The sequence below is a fragment of the Panthera tigris genome, chromosome B3, assembly GCF_018350195.1.
Source record: "Panthera tigris isolate Pti1 chromosome B3, P.tigris_Pti1_mat1.1, whole genome shotgun sequence".
Taxonomy (NCBI): domain Eukaryota; kingdom Metazoa; phylum Chordata; class Mammalia; order Carnivora; family Felidae; genus Panthera; species Panthera tigris.
This window is the reverse complement of record NC_056665.1, coordinates 144,753,260-144,767,116: the sequence shown is the minus strand read 5'-3', so window position 1 is coordinate 144,767,116 and position 13,857 is coordinate 144,753,260. Positions and strand designations below refer to the sequence as shown.

At 44.2% G+C, this 13,857-nt stretch overlaps 1 protein-coding gene across 5 annotated transcripts in view; it reads right to left on the bottom strand.

The window, feature by feature from the left end:
- TDRD9 (tudor domain containing 9) overlaps positions 1–13,857 on the bottom strand; it is a 112,510-nt gene that overhangs the window by 32,299 nt on the left and 66,354 nt on the right. For all 5 annotated transcript variants that reach the window (XM_042990702.1, XM_042990698.1, XM_042990699.1 and 2 more), the window contains 3 exons: positions 4,911–5,027; positions 3,549–3,656; positions 1,565–1,665 (listed from right to left, as the gene is read on the bottom strand). In XM_042990702.1, the coding sequence (XP_042846636.1) occupies positions 1,565–1,665; positions 3,549–3,656; positions 4,911–5,027 (326 nt within the window). The remainder of the gene's footprint in view (positions 1–1,564; positions 1,666–3,548; positions 3,657–4,910; positions 5,028–13,857) is intronic.

The following is a 13,857-nucleotide window of genomic DNA, read 5'->3' as shown; positions in this document are numbered from 1 at the left end:
GAAGAGACGCTGTGCCTGTGAACTTACCACCTGTGCCCAAAGGCCCTTCACGCCTGACACCACTTCCTCGCCCAAGAAACCCCTGCGTGACCCATAAGGAACACAGCCTTTACTCCCTCAAATAGTGATTTGGGTCATCCTTTGTCCTTACACACTCGATGCACAAGGACCGCTCCTGGTACAACCAGGAGAGCACAGTTACAACTCCAATAACTGACATGACATTGCTATTGTGGCTGAAAAGCCAGACACAAGGAATCGTGTAAAATAGGATTAAAATACCTATTAAAAAAAAAAAGGCTCAGACAGGAAGAATATGAAACAAACACAGACTCCAACCCAGTGACAAGATCAGACTTGTTGGCTGCCGGCCACTCAAACCCGGCAAAGATCACCCACGCACAACTGGAGCCATAGCCAAGGCAAACGCGATTTCTCTTCTTTTTCAACCGAGTGACCTCCTAAAGGGGCTAAGCTGTGAGCCTGGTGGTCCGCTACCAACAAGGTCCAATGACGCCTGGGGAGTCAGGACAGAGAGCTTCGCCATGTGGCTCCAGTTTTAAATAAGTGATTTGTAAACGTGATGAAGAATCTCAGTGTAATCTGAGGGCCCCCTGGGTGGCTCAGTCGTTAAACACCTGACATGGGCTCAGGTCACATCTCATGGTTCGTGGGTTCGAGCCCCATGTCGGGTGAGCTCGAGCCTCATTTTAGGTGAGCCCTGTTTCTCTCCCTCTGCCCCTTGCTCACTCGTGCCCCCCCCCCCCAACAAACAATTTCAGTGTAATTTGTGTTTGACTATTTAAGAAGACTTGAGATACTATAAGCTAAGCTAGTTCAATCTGTAACCGCTGTGGACAGCGTTGAGACCCTGTCAGGTTACGAAAATCGATGTATTAATCATAGGAACAGAACTTACAATGTCTGAAAAACTAACCCAAACTGACATCAGCTTAATAAAAACAATTTATAGACCACCAGAAAAAGTCTCCAATGTTAACACTAAAAATCAATTTAAAACCATAGTCTTTTCTTCACACAAACATTCCCTCCTAGAAATAAAAACTCAAAGGGACACTCTGAGCCGTGCCACTCTGGCCCTTATACCTGCAATTCAGATAAGGTGAAACGTACTCAGCGTCCGCAGTACTTGTCTGCCAAAAATAATCAGAACACACGTGTGTTGAGTAACTACAAGCAGGGAGGCCCTATCCCGGGGTGTCTCCATGGCCTACAAAGCAACCTATCACTAGTGATGCACCGTGACCACCTAGGGGCAGGCGACTCCCCGAGCACCGTCCCGGCACCGCAGGGCGTCACCGGGCCTTGTCGGTAGCAGACCCACAGGCTCACAGCTTAGCTGCTCTAGGAGGCCACGCGGTTGAAACAGAAGAGAAATCGCGACTGATAACAAGACAGACCAAAGCCACGTTCCACGGCCATGTGGAACAGCCCGAACAGAGACCCATTTCTACATACACTCAGTTTTAAGGATTCGTTCCTGCAAACATTAAAAACGTTATGGCTCTTTCATAACTACAGCTGATTGCAAAAATATACTTACTTTGTACCATCAAATACAATGGATTTGACTTGACCACACTGTCTAAAGAGAGACTGTAGTTGTTTATAGTAGAGAAATCCATAGGGAGGAATGTGCTTCAACTGTAACACATAAAGCAGGATTAGTATTTAGTATTAGTACTTTAGCATCAGAGCAGACGTAGAAGCTAAGGAAACAGTTATGATGCTCATAATATTCACAAGCTAAAGCCGCTACACATTATTTTAGTTCACAAAAACATAGTTTACGGTCTTTAACCATAAGATGTAGACTCTACGGACAGGTGTACCTAATGACTAATGACTTTTACATCGTAACTGAGCTTCAATAACAAATACATGCTAAATAAAAGCTAGCTCTTTCTCTGCCAAAATAATACAAAAGTCCAACAGGAAAAAAAAAAAGCTGTTTTTTTATCTTACTTTAAGCAAGCTGACTAAACACATCTCTTGGCACAACCCCTCCTACGTACACGAAGGGAACCAGCAGGAGCTCTGCCCCACGGGCCCGAGGGGCACCACACACCGTGGCCCCAAGTCAAGCACACTGAGCTGCAAACCTCTCCCGGCCCCGACTGCTTGCTTTCTCCCCTCCGTCTGGGTGATCGGCATTCCAGGCTCTGGCTGGGCAGGAAACCTGGGGCCGCTGCACCAGCGGCCCCAGGCCCCAGCAGAGGCCTCGAGAGGTCGGGGGGGGGGGTGGCGAGAAGCCCCGGTTCTGAGCTGCCAGGTCAAGCGTCCAGTGGCAAGGTATGGAACCGCCCCAGGACTCACCCACCACAAGAAGTAAGGATGAGGGTAAGTCCCCACATCGAGGGGTCAGCGCAAGGCTCAGGGAAGCAGAACATAAAATGCGTAACAAAGGGCCTCTCAGGTAGGGGTTGAGTCAACACGAGCCACCCTCTGGTCTTCCTAATGCGCATGGGGGGCAAAGGTCTGGCCCCAAACCCCACTCGTGGCAAGCACAGCTGGAACCTGACAAGGACCCCGCGGGATCCTTCTCGCCGTGCACAGGGCAGGGGAGAAGACCACATCGCGAGTCAAGGAAGCCAAACAAAAGAGCCTTGTCCGGCCTGAAGACCCACAGGGGCAGAGTCCCCAGCAGCGGTAAGAGACTAATGACCACTTTTTACATTAAAATTCCTTTCAGCTGCCTGCCCCCAGCCTGAGCACCAGCAACGTTCAGGCTCGTCCCAGAGCTCCACAACACTCAGTCGCCTGTGACCCTCCCCGTGCACCTGCTCCCTTCAGTGATCGTGGCGACGTTACCAACAGGAAAAAGCTGGCATGCTCGAGCGCGTACTGTAGGCCAGCCACTTTACCGAGGGCTTTACACCCCCCTCTGTCAGGTATAAACTGGTAACAGAACCGAGTGGTGCAGTGAAAGTCCACTTCCCAAGGACTTTATTCCAGCTGTGCATCCCGACATCTCCACGTGCTCAGGTTTAACCAAACGGTCCACAAATGTTCGTCCAATGGTCCATGCCGATGGCTGAGCATCAGATTCACCGAAAACACGTATTACTTAAATGTTAATTTCCAGACCTTTCCTTCTAGTTCAGATTTTGTGGCATGGAGCCCTGAAATATTTAAAAATAAACAAACACTCTCTAGGTGATTCTACTGGGCATTCAGGTCTGTGGATCAGTTTAAATCACAGTCCTAATCTGACAACCAATAACGTCTCACTTTGTGTAAAATGAAATTGTTAACTAAATATTCTTAACCTTATGGAGAAGGGTCTTAAACCCTTCAAAAGGGCACATTATCAGTCAGCCATATATATGTAACTTCTCAAGGCTATCCTTCCAGGCCAGGTCTGCAAAAAAGGAAGCAAGACTGAGGGCAAGTAGATGTGTGTGAAAAGGTCAAACAAGCTGTTGATATCCGCGTGAGAGGCAAAAATCCACCAGGTACTTGTAACAATGGCAACACCTGGAGAAACACAACGTTCTGTAGCAGCCACTCTGAAACGGAGCGCCTACCGCGATGGTGGTCTTCGGGTCTTTGCCGGCCAGCTCCCTCACCGCCATCTCCTCGTCAGGCTGCCCGAAAGTAAAGTAATTTGGGTAAAAAGCACCCGCCAACACAACCTGGAAGAGAATCATACTTTCATGAAGTAACGCTATTTATCAGTCTGTCTCACCAACACACAAATCTCTTCCCAGAACGATGTCAACAGCTGTAAGGTAAAAAATGAGCTTACGTTAAAACAAACTAGACCTTCTACCAACTGAGCCGAAAGTCCCAATTCTGGTTATTTTACCGGAAAAAGAGCAGCAGTCCAGACACAGTCTTTCTTCAAAAGGACATGGAGCCCATCTCAGAAGGAGGGCTAGGAAACAGTGCCGAGTACGAGTGAGGGCACGAATGACTCTTCACACTTTCCTACCTGCTCCCCAGCAAACTCCCCTCTATAGGAAGGGCACCTCTCCACCCTCCAAGAAACACATCCAGTGTGCACTTCTATTTTTTTTTAACATTTATTTATTATTGAGAGACAGAGAGAGACAGAGCATGAGCAGCGGAGGGGTAGAGAGAGGGGGAGACACAGAATCCGAAGCAGGCTCCAGGCTCCCAGCTGTCAGCACAGAGCCCGACGCAGGGCTCAAACCCACAAACTGTGAGATCATGACCTGAGCCGAAGTCAGTCACTTAAGCAACCGAGCAGCCCAGGCGCCCCAATACGACTTCTAAAAAGCACTCTGCAGAGTCCCTTCTTCAATCAAAATATCATTCGAAACAAACACTCACAGAAGACTCTCCCTCCTTAAAGCAATCTGAAACCCAGAAAAACACCGTTTTCTGGCATCATTCTGTTTGCAGACATCTTCCGTCAACCCAATTCGACGCGCTTGATGCACACAGACGTCTTCCTCCTCCTGACCCCAAAGTGGTAACAGTAGCCACTTTTCTAGGCTGTGCTTCCTTCCACACAATCCCCGTAAGGTCCCATCCAACAAGCTAACTTGATCACGGCCTCCAAAGTTAGTATCTTCAGTATAAAGGAATAGCTATATATGTTGAATAACACGAAGAACATTTTTAGTTTCTTGAAAACAAAAAACCAAGGACCCCTCCTGAAACAGGAACAATGGCTGGCGTGCTATAGAAACATGCCTCTGGAGATTAGCAATGGATCTGGATGACCAGCATGATGATGTGGAAACCCTACGCTATGCAAGGTAAAAATGTTTCCTAACCCCCAAAGCAGGATGAACATCACGGACCTAAAATCTCTGCTGAGACACGATTTATATCAGGAAGACAGAGTTGCGTGAGCTCTCAACCACAACACCTGGCAAGAAGAAAGAATCAGGACAGATATCCAGGAAACCCCAGCATACCTGCAGGATGAAGCGCTGCTTATAAACATATTCTTGGTCCATGACAGGCCGCCGCGAATCAACGTACATGTTGAACTGAGAGACCCGATTCTTCAATTCTCCGTACAGCTCAGCCACCTAAGAAAAACACATGGAGATATGAGGTCTCAAAGTGCTCCTGCCATTCAGAACAGTGAAAACACTGGAAAATAAGCACACTATTGGGAAAGCACTCATACATCTATGGGATCAAACACAGAATTCATTAAGAGTCACCTTATCAAAGACTAGTAAGATATGGAAAGGATGCTCAACAATAACCACTAACAGAAATATCAGGACAGGGCTGCCTGGGGGCTCAGTTAGTTAAGCGTCCAACTCTTGAATCGGCTCAGGTCATGATCCCAGGGTCATGGGATCGAGCTCCGCATTGGGCTCCTCACTGACAGCATGGGGCCTGCTTGGGATTCTCTCTCCCTGCGCCACCCCTCAAAATAAACAAATAAACATAAAAAAAGAAATACCAAGACATAAAACCATATATGCTTCATGATCCCAATCTATAAGTGTGCAAGCACGCAAACACGCGCACGCACGCACACACACACACACACACACACACACACACTGCAAACATGCACCCACAATGCCCTGTGGGCATAGGAAGAGCAGGTAACCAGAACCATCTCCTCTGCTTTAGTCCCTCACATGCCTCTGAACCCCCACCATGAACATGCATTGCTTTTGTAATTAAAAACAAGCTTAAGTGACCAATGGTTCAACAGTTGCTCTGAACAAAAAAAAAATCACCCAGTTGCGATAAAAACCATCTCACACAGAACATCAAACTTCAATACGCAGATACAAAGGAACACACAACAATAAATATCTGTAAATTGTTCATAAATTAATTTACCACAAAATTATCTTAATAAACTAAAAAAGTAAAAAAACCACACAGATGTGAACATTAACTGAAGAAAACAACTAAGAAGAATTGGAAAGATAGAAAAACTTAAAAGCTGTGTTCTGTGAGGATGTGCAAAAAGCCTACGACACGTAGAAGGACCAAGCCCATCACCCCCATGGTAACCAATGCACTTCCATGTTCCTGAAACCTTTCTTCTTTTCTTTTTTTTTTAGTGTTATTTATTTTGAGACAGAGACGGTGAGTGGGGGAGGGGCAGAGAAAGAGAGAGGAAGAGAGAATCCCAAGTAGGCTTCCAGCTGCCAGCACAGAGGCAGACGTGGGGCTCAAACTCATGAAACTGAGAGCAAGAGTCGGATGCTTAACAGACTGAGCCACCCAGGTGCCCCCTCCTGAAACCTTTCTTAAGGCCGTCATGACGTATGACTTCTTTACTTAAAAATCAGTTTAGCAGACGGCAGAGGAGCACGGAAGTTCTCTGCTTCTCTCATCCCTGAAATGCAGCTAGATCAGCACCAAACCATCTTGCACACCTAGAAAACTGATCTGAGGATTAACACAACAATCTGCATAACTTCAGCCACAGAACTCGGCAGGTACGCAGCATGGATTGGTGAACTGGGGGAGAGAGAAGCTTCTGAGGGTAGAGAGCTGTTTTTGTGGAGAGAGGACAGAGATGGGGGGAGAGTACAGGAAAAGCACCCCCCTCAAAAGCAGCTGGAGAGAAAGAGAAGAATGGAAACAGCCCCAAGAGACTGAACAAAAAAGGGAAAAAGGAAAAAGGACAGGGTTTCACAACACCATTACACTCCATAAGCAGGGGAGTGTAGGGTCGGAAATTCTGCCGCTAGTGGTGCTCTGGTGGAAAGGATGAATCCCCTGGGAGCACACAGCAAGGTCCAAGGGTCCTCAGGCCACGTGGGGAGAGGCAGTTCCCCTGCTGGGAGGACACTTGGTTGAGGCTGTGTGGCCTCCCCACCGGGAAAGGTCCCAGTGGGCCCCAGAGAACAGCCACGTTTGCTGGTGTTGGAACAAGGACGTTTATGGTGAAGCCTGGCGCCAGATGTATGTTGCGGTTTGCCATAACCCCTGGATCGCTGCTGCTACGTGATTGCGCGAACTTTCTCTGGGCGGGCTAACACCCAGCCACAGTCTCCAGGCCTCTGCAGCAGCACGGTGGCCATCAGCATTCCCGGAAGCAAGCCAGCTCCCACCCATTGCTCGGCGAGACACTCCCCCAGAGGGTCTGAGCAGGCCAAAGCAACAGGGCCCTTAGAACTCAGGGTTTTGGAAACACAGCCACATCTGAGATAAAACTCGGGAGAGAGGTGCTGCCTGGCAGGCTGACAGCTTGGTCACCAACAGTGTAGAAGCCGGAGTAGACAGAAGCCAGAGACAAAGGAGGGGTACCTGATGATCAGTCGGTGAGAGCACAGAGTTCTGATGCTACAGACTGGGAAGCTGGGTGACTCCGTTTTCACCTCTCCCGTGCCTACACACACACGCACCTGCACGCCACACCAATCAACCCCAATAAGCTAAGCAACGCCACCTAGTGGAGAATGGAGCCACTACACCAACCCTGTCCAGCTGCGTCAACCAAGTCCTAGAGGAACATCACAAGTCTCTTGGCCGGCTCTGTGTACAGACTATGAAGGGCTTCATAGTTTGACTTCTAGGAGAAACTGGATGTAATTTCATTCGGATTTCATTCTGTTTGCTGGTCTATCTACTCATTTTCTCTTTTTCTTTTGTTATTCTTGTATACAGAAAGAAAAAAAATGTATTTTTATTTTCTGTTTTTATAATTTTTACTTTTTTACTATATTTTTAAATTTTCGTATTTTTTTATTCTACTTTACTTTCTTCATTTCATTTTATTCTATTTTATGACATACATTTTTTTAATTTTTAAACTTTTGCTTACTTTTTTTCTTTTTATTTTCTTTCCCTATTTTCTCTATTCTAGCAAGCTTCATTCAACAAGCAGACCAAAACATACCTAGGATCTAGCTTCTTTTATTTGATTTTTTGTGCTATTTTTAATTTTTTACTTTTTACTTTTTTGTTTAATTTTTTTAATCTTTATTTATTTTTGAGAGAGAGAGTGCGAGCGGGGGAGGAACAGAGAGAGGGAGACACAGAATCTGAAGCAGGCTCCAGACTCTGAGCTGTCAGCACAGAGCCCGACGTGGGGCTCGAACCCATGAACCGCGAGATCATGACCTGAACCAAAGCGGACACCCAACCGAATGAGCCACCCAGGCGCCCCTAATTTTTACTTTATTCTTCTTCCTCCAAAATGACGAAAAGAAGGAATTCACCCCAAAAGAAAGAACAGGAAGAAATGACAGCCAGGGGCTTAATCAACACAGATATAAACACGATGTCTGAACCAGAATTTAGAGTCACTATAATAATACTAGGTGGAGTTGAAAAAACCATAAAATCCCTTTCTGCGGAGATAAAAGAAGTCAAATCTAGTCAGGATGAAATTAAAAATGAAATGAGATGCAATCTCAAATGGCTGCCACAGCGTCAAGGATGGATGAAGCAGAGCAGTGAATTAACGATACAGAAGACTAAATTATGGAGAATGATGAAGCAGAAAAAAGAGGGAAACTAAGGCAAAAGAGCATGATGTAAGAACTGGAGAACTCAGTAGCTCATTAAAAAGGAATAACATCCGAATCATAGTAGTCTCAGACGATGAATAGAGAGAAAAAAGGATAGAAGATTTATGTCAGCAAATCATAGCCAAAAACTTTCCTAATCTGGGGAAAGACACAGACATCAAAATCCAGGAAGCACAGAGAACTCCCATTAGACTGACCATGAACAAGGCATATCATAGTCAAATTCACAAAATACTCAGGCAAAGAAAGAATCATGAAAGCAGCAAGGGAAAAAGAGTCCTTCACTTACAAGGGAAGACACAGCAGGTTCACAGCAGACCTATCCACAGAAACTCGGCAGGCCAGAAAGGAGTGGCAGAATATATTCAACGTGCTGAACTGGAAAAACATGCAGCCAAGAATTCTTTATCCAGCAAGGCTGTCATTCAAGAAGTTTCCCAGACAAAATTTAAAGGACTTCGCGACCACTAAACCAGCCCTGCAAGAAATTTTACAGGGGACTCTCTGAGGGGAGAAAAGACAAAAGAAAACAAAAAAGACCAAAAGCAACAAAGACTAGAAAGGACTAGAGAACATCACCAGAAACTCCAACTCTACAGGCAACAAAATGGCAATAAATTCGTATCTTTCGGTACTCACTCTAAATGTCAGTGGACTAAATGCTCCAATCAAAAGACACATGGTAACAGAATGGATAAGAAAACACGATCCATCTATATGCTGTTTACAAGAGCCCCATTTTAGACCTAAAGTCACATTCAGATTGAAACTAAGGGGATGGAGAACCATCTATCATGCTAATGGTTGCCCCCAAAAATGACAGAGTAGCCATACTTATATGACAATCTAGGTTGTAAAATAAAGACTGTAACAAGAGATGAACACAGGCATTATATCATAATTAAGGGGTCTATCCACCAAGAAGATCTAACAATTGTAAACATTTATGCCCCAACGTGGAAAGCCCTAAAAATATAAATCCATGAATCGCAAACACACAGAAAATCATTGACAATAAAACCATTAGGGACTTCAACACCCCACCTACAGCAATGGACAGATCATCTAAGCATAAAATCAACAAAGAAACAATGGCTTTGAATGACACACTGGATGAGATGGACTTAACAGATATATTCAGAACATTTCATCCTAAAGCAGCAGAATACGCATTCTTCTCAAGTGCACATGGAACATTTTCCAGAACAGATCACATACTGGGACACAAATCAGCCCTCAACAAGTACAAAAAGGTCAAAATCATACCGTGCATATTTTCAGATCACAACGCTATAAAACTCAAAATCAACCACAAGAAAAAATTTGTAAAGACAACAAATGCTCGGAGATTAAAGAACATCCTACTAAAGAATGAATGGGTTAACCAAGAAGTTAAAGAGGAAATTAAAAAATACATGGAAGCCAATGAAAATGATTAACACCACAGGCCAAAACCTCTGGGATGCAGCAAAGGCAGTCATAAGAGGGAAGTATATAGCAATCCAGACCTTCCTAAAGAAGGAAGAAACGTCTCAGATACACAACCTAACCTTAAACCTTAAAGAGCTGGAAAAAGAACAGCAAATAAAACCCAAAACCAGCAGAAGACACGAAATAATAAAGATCAGAAAAGAAATTACTGCTATCGAAACATACCCCAAAAAAAAACAAAAAAAAAAAACCCAGTAAACAGATCAATGAAACCAGGAGCTGGTTCTTTGAAAGAATTGACAAAATTTTATAAACCCCTAGCCAGTTCGATCAAAAAGAAAAAGGACCCAAATACATAAAATCAAGAATGAAAGAGCAGAGATCACAACCAGCACAGCAGAAATACAAACAATAACAAGAGAATATTATGAGCAATTATACGCCAACAAAATGGGCAATCTGGAAGAAATGGACAAATTCCTAGAAACATATACACTACCAAAACTGAAACAGGAAGAAATAGAAAATTTGAACAGACCGATAACCAGTAAAGAAATCTAATTAGTAATCAAAAATCTCCCAAAAAACAAGAGTCCAGGGACAGATGGCTTTCCAGGGGAATTCTATCAAACATTTAAAGAAGAGTTAACACCTATTCTCTTGAAGCTGTTCCAAAAAAATAGAAATGGAAGGAAAACTTCCAAACCCTTTCTATGAAGCCAGCATTACCTTGACTCCAAAACCAGAGACCCCACTAAAAAGGAGAACTACAGACCAATTTCCCTGATGAACACAGATGCAAAAATCCTCAACAAGATATTAGTCAACCAGATTCAACAATACCTTAAAAGAATTATTAGCCATGACCAAGTGGGATTTATACCTGGGATGCAGGGCTGGTTCAATACCCGCAAAACAACCAACGTGATACATCACATCAATAAAATAAAGGACAAGAACCACATGATCCTCTCAAGAGATGAAGAGAAAGCATTTCACAAAATACAGCATCCTTTCTTGATAAAAACCCTCAAGAAAATGGGGATAGAAGGATCAAACCTCAAATCATAAAAGCCATATACAAAAGACCCACCGCGAATATCACCCTCAATGGGGAAAAACTGAAAGCTTTCCCCCTAAGGTCAGGAACATGGCAGGGATGTCCACTCTCACCACTGTCATTCAACATAGCATTGAAAGTCCTAGCCTTAGCCATCAGACAATACAAAGAAATAAAAGGCATCCAAATCAGCAAGGAGAAAATTAAACTTTCCCTCTTTGCAGACGACATGATGCTCTATATGGAAAACCCAAAGATTTCACAAAAAAACTGCTAGAACTGATCCACGAATTCAGCAAAGTCACAGGATATAAAATCAATGCACAGGGGCACCTGGGTGGCTCAGTCGGTTGAGAGTCCGACTTCGGCTCAGGTCATGATCTCGTGGTTCCTGAGTTCAAGCCCCGCGTCAGTCTCTGTGCCGGCAACTCAGAGCCTGGAGTGTGCTTCGGATTCTGTGTCCCCCTCTCTCTCCGCCCACCCCTACTTGTGCTCTCTCTCTCTTTCAAAAATGAATAAACATAAAAAGAAATTTTTTACATCAACGCACAGAAATCAGCTGCATTTCTATACACCAATAATGAGGCAGCAGCAAGAAATCAAGGAAGGGATCCCATTTACAACTGCACCAAAACCCATAAAATACCTAAGAATAAACCTAACCAAAGAAGTGAAAAATCTATACACTGAAAACTACAAAAAGCTTATGAAATAAACTGAAGACGACACACAAAAAGGTGGAAAAATATTCCATGCTCATAGATTGGAAAAAACAATATTGTTAAAATGTCAATAACACCCAAAGCAATCTATGTATTCAATGCAATTCCTACCAAAATAACACCAGCATTCTTCACAGAGCTAGAGCAAACAATCCTAAAATTTGTATGGAACCAGACAAGACCCCAAACAGCCAAAGCAATCCTGAAAAAGAAAACCAAAGCTGGAGGCATCACAATTTTGGACTTCAAACTATACTACAAAGCTGTAATCATCAAGACAGTATGGTACTGGCACAAAAACAGACACACAGATCAATGGAACGGAATACAGAACCCACAAATGGACCCACAAACATATAGCCAACTAATCTTTGACAAAGCAGGAAAAGAATATCCAATAGAAAAAAGACCGTCTCTTCAGCAAATGGTGTTGGGAAAACTGGACAGCAACATGCAGAAAAATGAACCTGGACCACTTTCTTTTTTTTTTTTTTTTTTTTAATTTTTTTTTTTCAACGTTTTTTATTTATTTTTGGGACAGAGAGAGAGACAGAGCATGAACGGGGGAGGGGCAGAGAGAGAGGGAGACACAGAATCGGAAACAGGCTCCAGGCTCCGAGCCATCAGCCCAGAGCCTGACGCGGGGCTCGAACTCACGGACCGCGAGATCGTGACCTGGCTGAAGTCGGACGCTCAACCGACTGCGCCACCCAGGCGCCCCAGAACCTGGACCACTTTCTAACACCATACACAAAAATAAACTCAAAATGAATGAAAGACTAAACCTAAGATAGGAAGCCATTAAAGTCCTTGAGGAGAAAGCAGGCAAAAACCTCTTTGACCGAGGCTGCAGCAACTTCTTACTCAACACGTCTCTGGAGGCAAGGGAAACAAAAGCAAAAATGAACTACTGGGACCTCACCAAGATAAAAAGCTTTTGCATGGCAAAGGAAACAATCAGCAAAATTAAAACGCAACCAACAGAATGGGAGAAGATATTTGCAAGTGACATATCAGATAAAGGGTTAGTATCCAAAATCTATAAAGAACTTATCAAACTCAACACCCAAAAAACGAATAATCCAGGGAAGAAATGGGCAAAAGACATGAATAGGCACTTTTCCAAAGAAGACATCCAGAAGGCTAACAGACACATGAAAACATGCTTGGAGCACCTGGGTGGCTCAGTTGGTTAAAGTTCTGGACTTCAGCTCAGGTCATGATATCGTGGTTCATGAGTTCGAGCCACACACTGGGCTCTGTGCTGACAGCTCAGAGCCTGGAGCCTGCTTCAATTCTGTGTCTCCCTCTCTCTGCACCGCCCCCCCCCCCCCCGCTTATCCCTCCCTCCCCCCCTCTCTCTCTCTCAAAAATAAACATTAAAAAAAAATGCTCAGTATCACTCATCATCACGGAAATACAAATCAAAACCACAATGAGAGGGGCACTTGGGTGGCTCAGTCGGTTAAGCATCTGACTTCAGCTCAGGTCATGACCTTACGGTTTGTGAGTTTGAGCCCCGCATCGGGCTCTGTGCTGACAGCTCAGAGCCACAAGACTGCTTCGGATTCTGTGTCTCCTTCTCTCTCTGCCCCTTCCCCTGCTTGCACTCCATCTCTATCTTTCAAAAATAAATAAACATTAAAAAATAATAATAAAAATCAAAACCACAATGAGATACCACCTCACACCAATCAGAATGGCTAACACTAACAACTCAGACAACAGATGTTGGTGAGGATGCAGAGAAAGAGGATCTCTTCTGCATTGTTGGTGGGAACGCAAACTGGTGCAGCCACTCTGGAAAACAGTATGGAGGTTCCTCAAAAAATTAAAAATAGAACTACCCTACGACCCAGCAACTGCACTACTAGGTATTTACCCAAGCTCTACAGAAATACAGATTTGAAGGAGCACATGCACCCCAATGTTTATAGCAGCCCTGTCAACAATAGCCAAAGTATGGAGAGAGTCCAAATGTCCATCAGGGGATGAATGGATAAAGAAGTGGCAAATATACACTATGGAGCATTACTTGGCAATCAAAAAGAATGAAATCTTGCCATTTGCAACTACGTGGATGGAACTGGAGGGTATGATGCTAAGCAAAATTAGAGAAAGACAAATATCATAGGATTTCACTCTTGTGTGGAATTTAAGATACAAAACAGATGAACATAAGGGAAGGGAA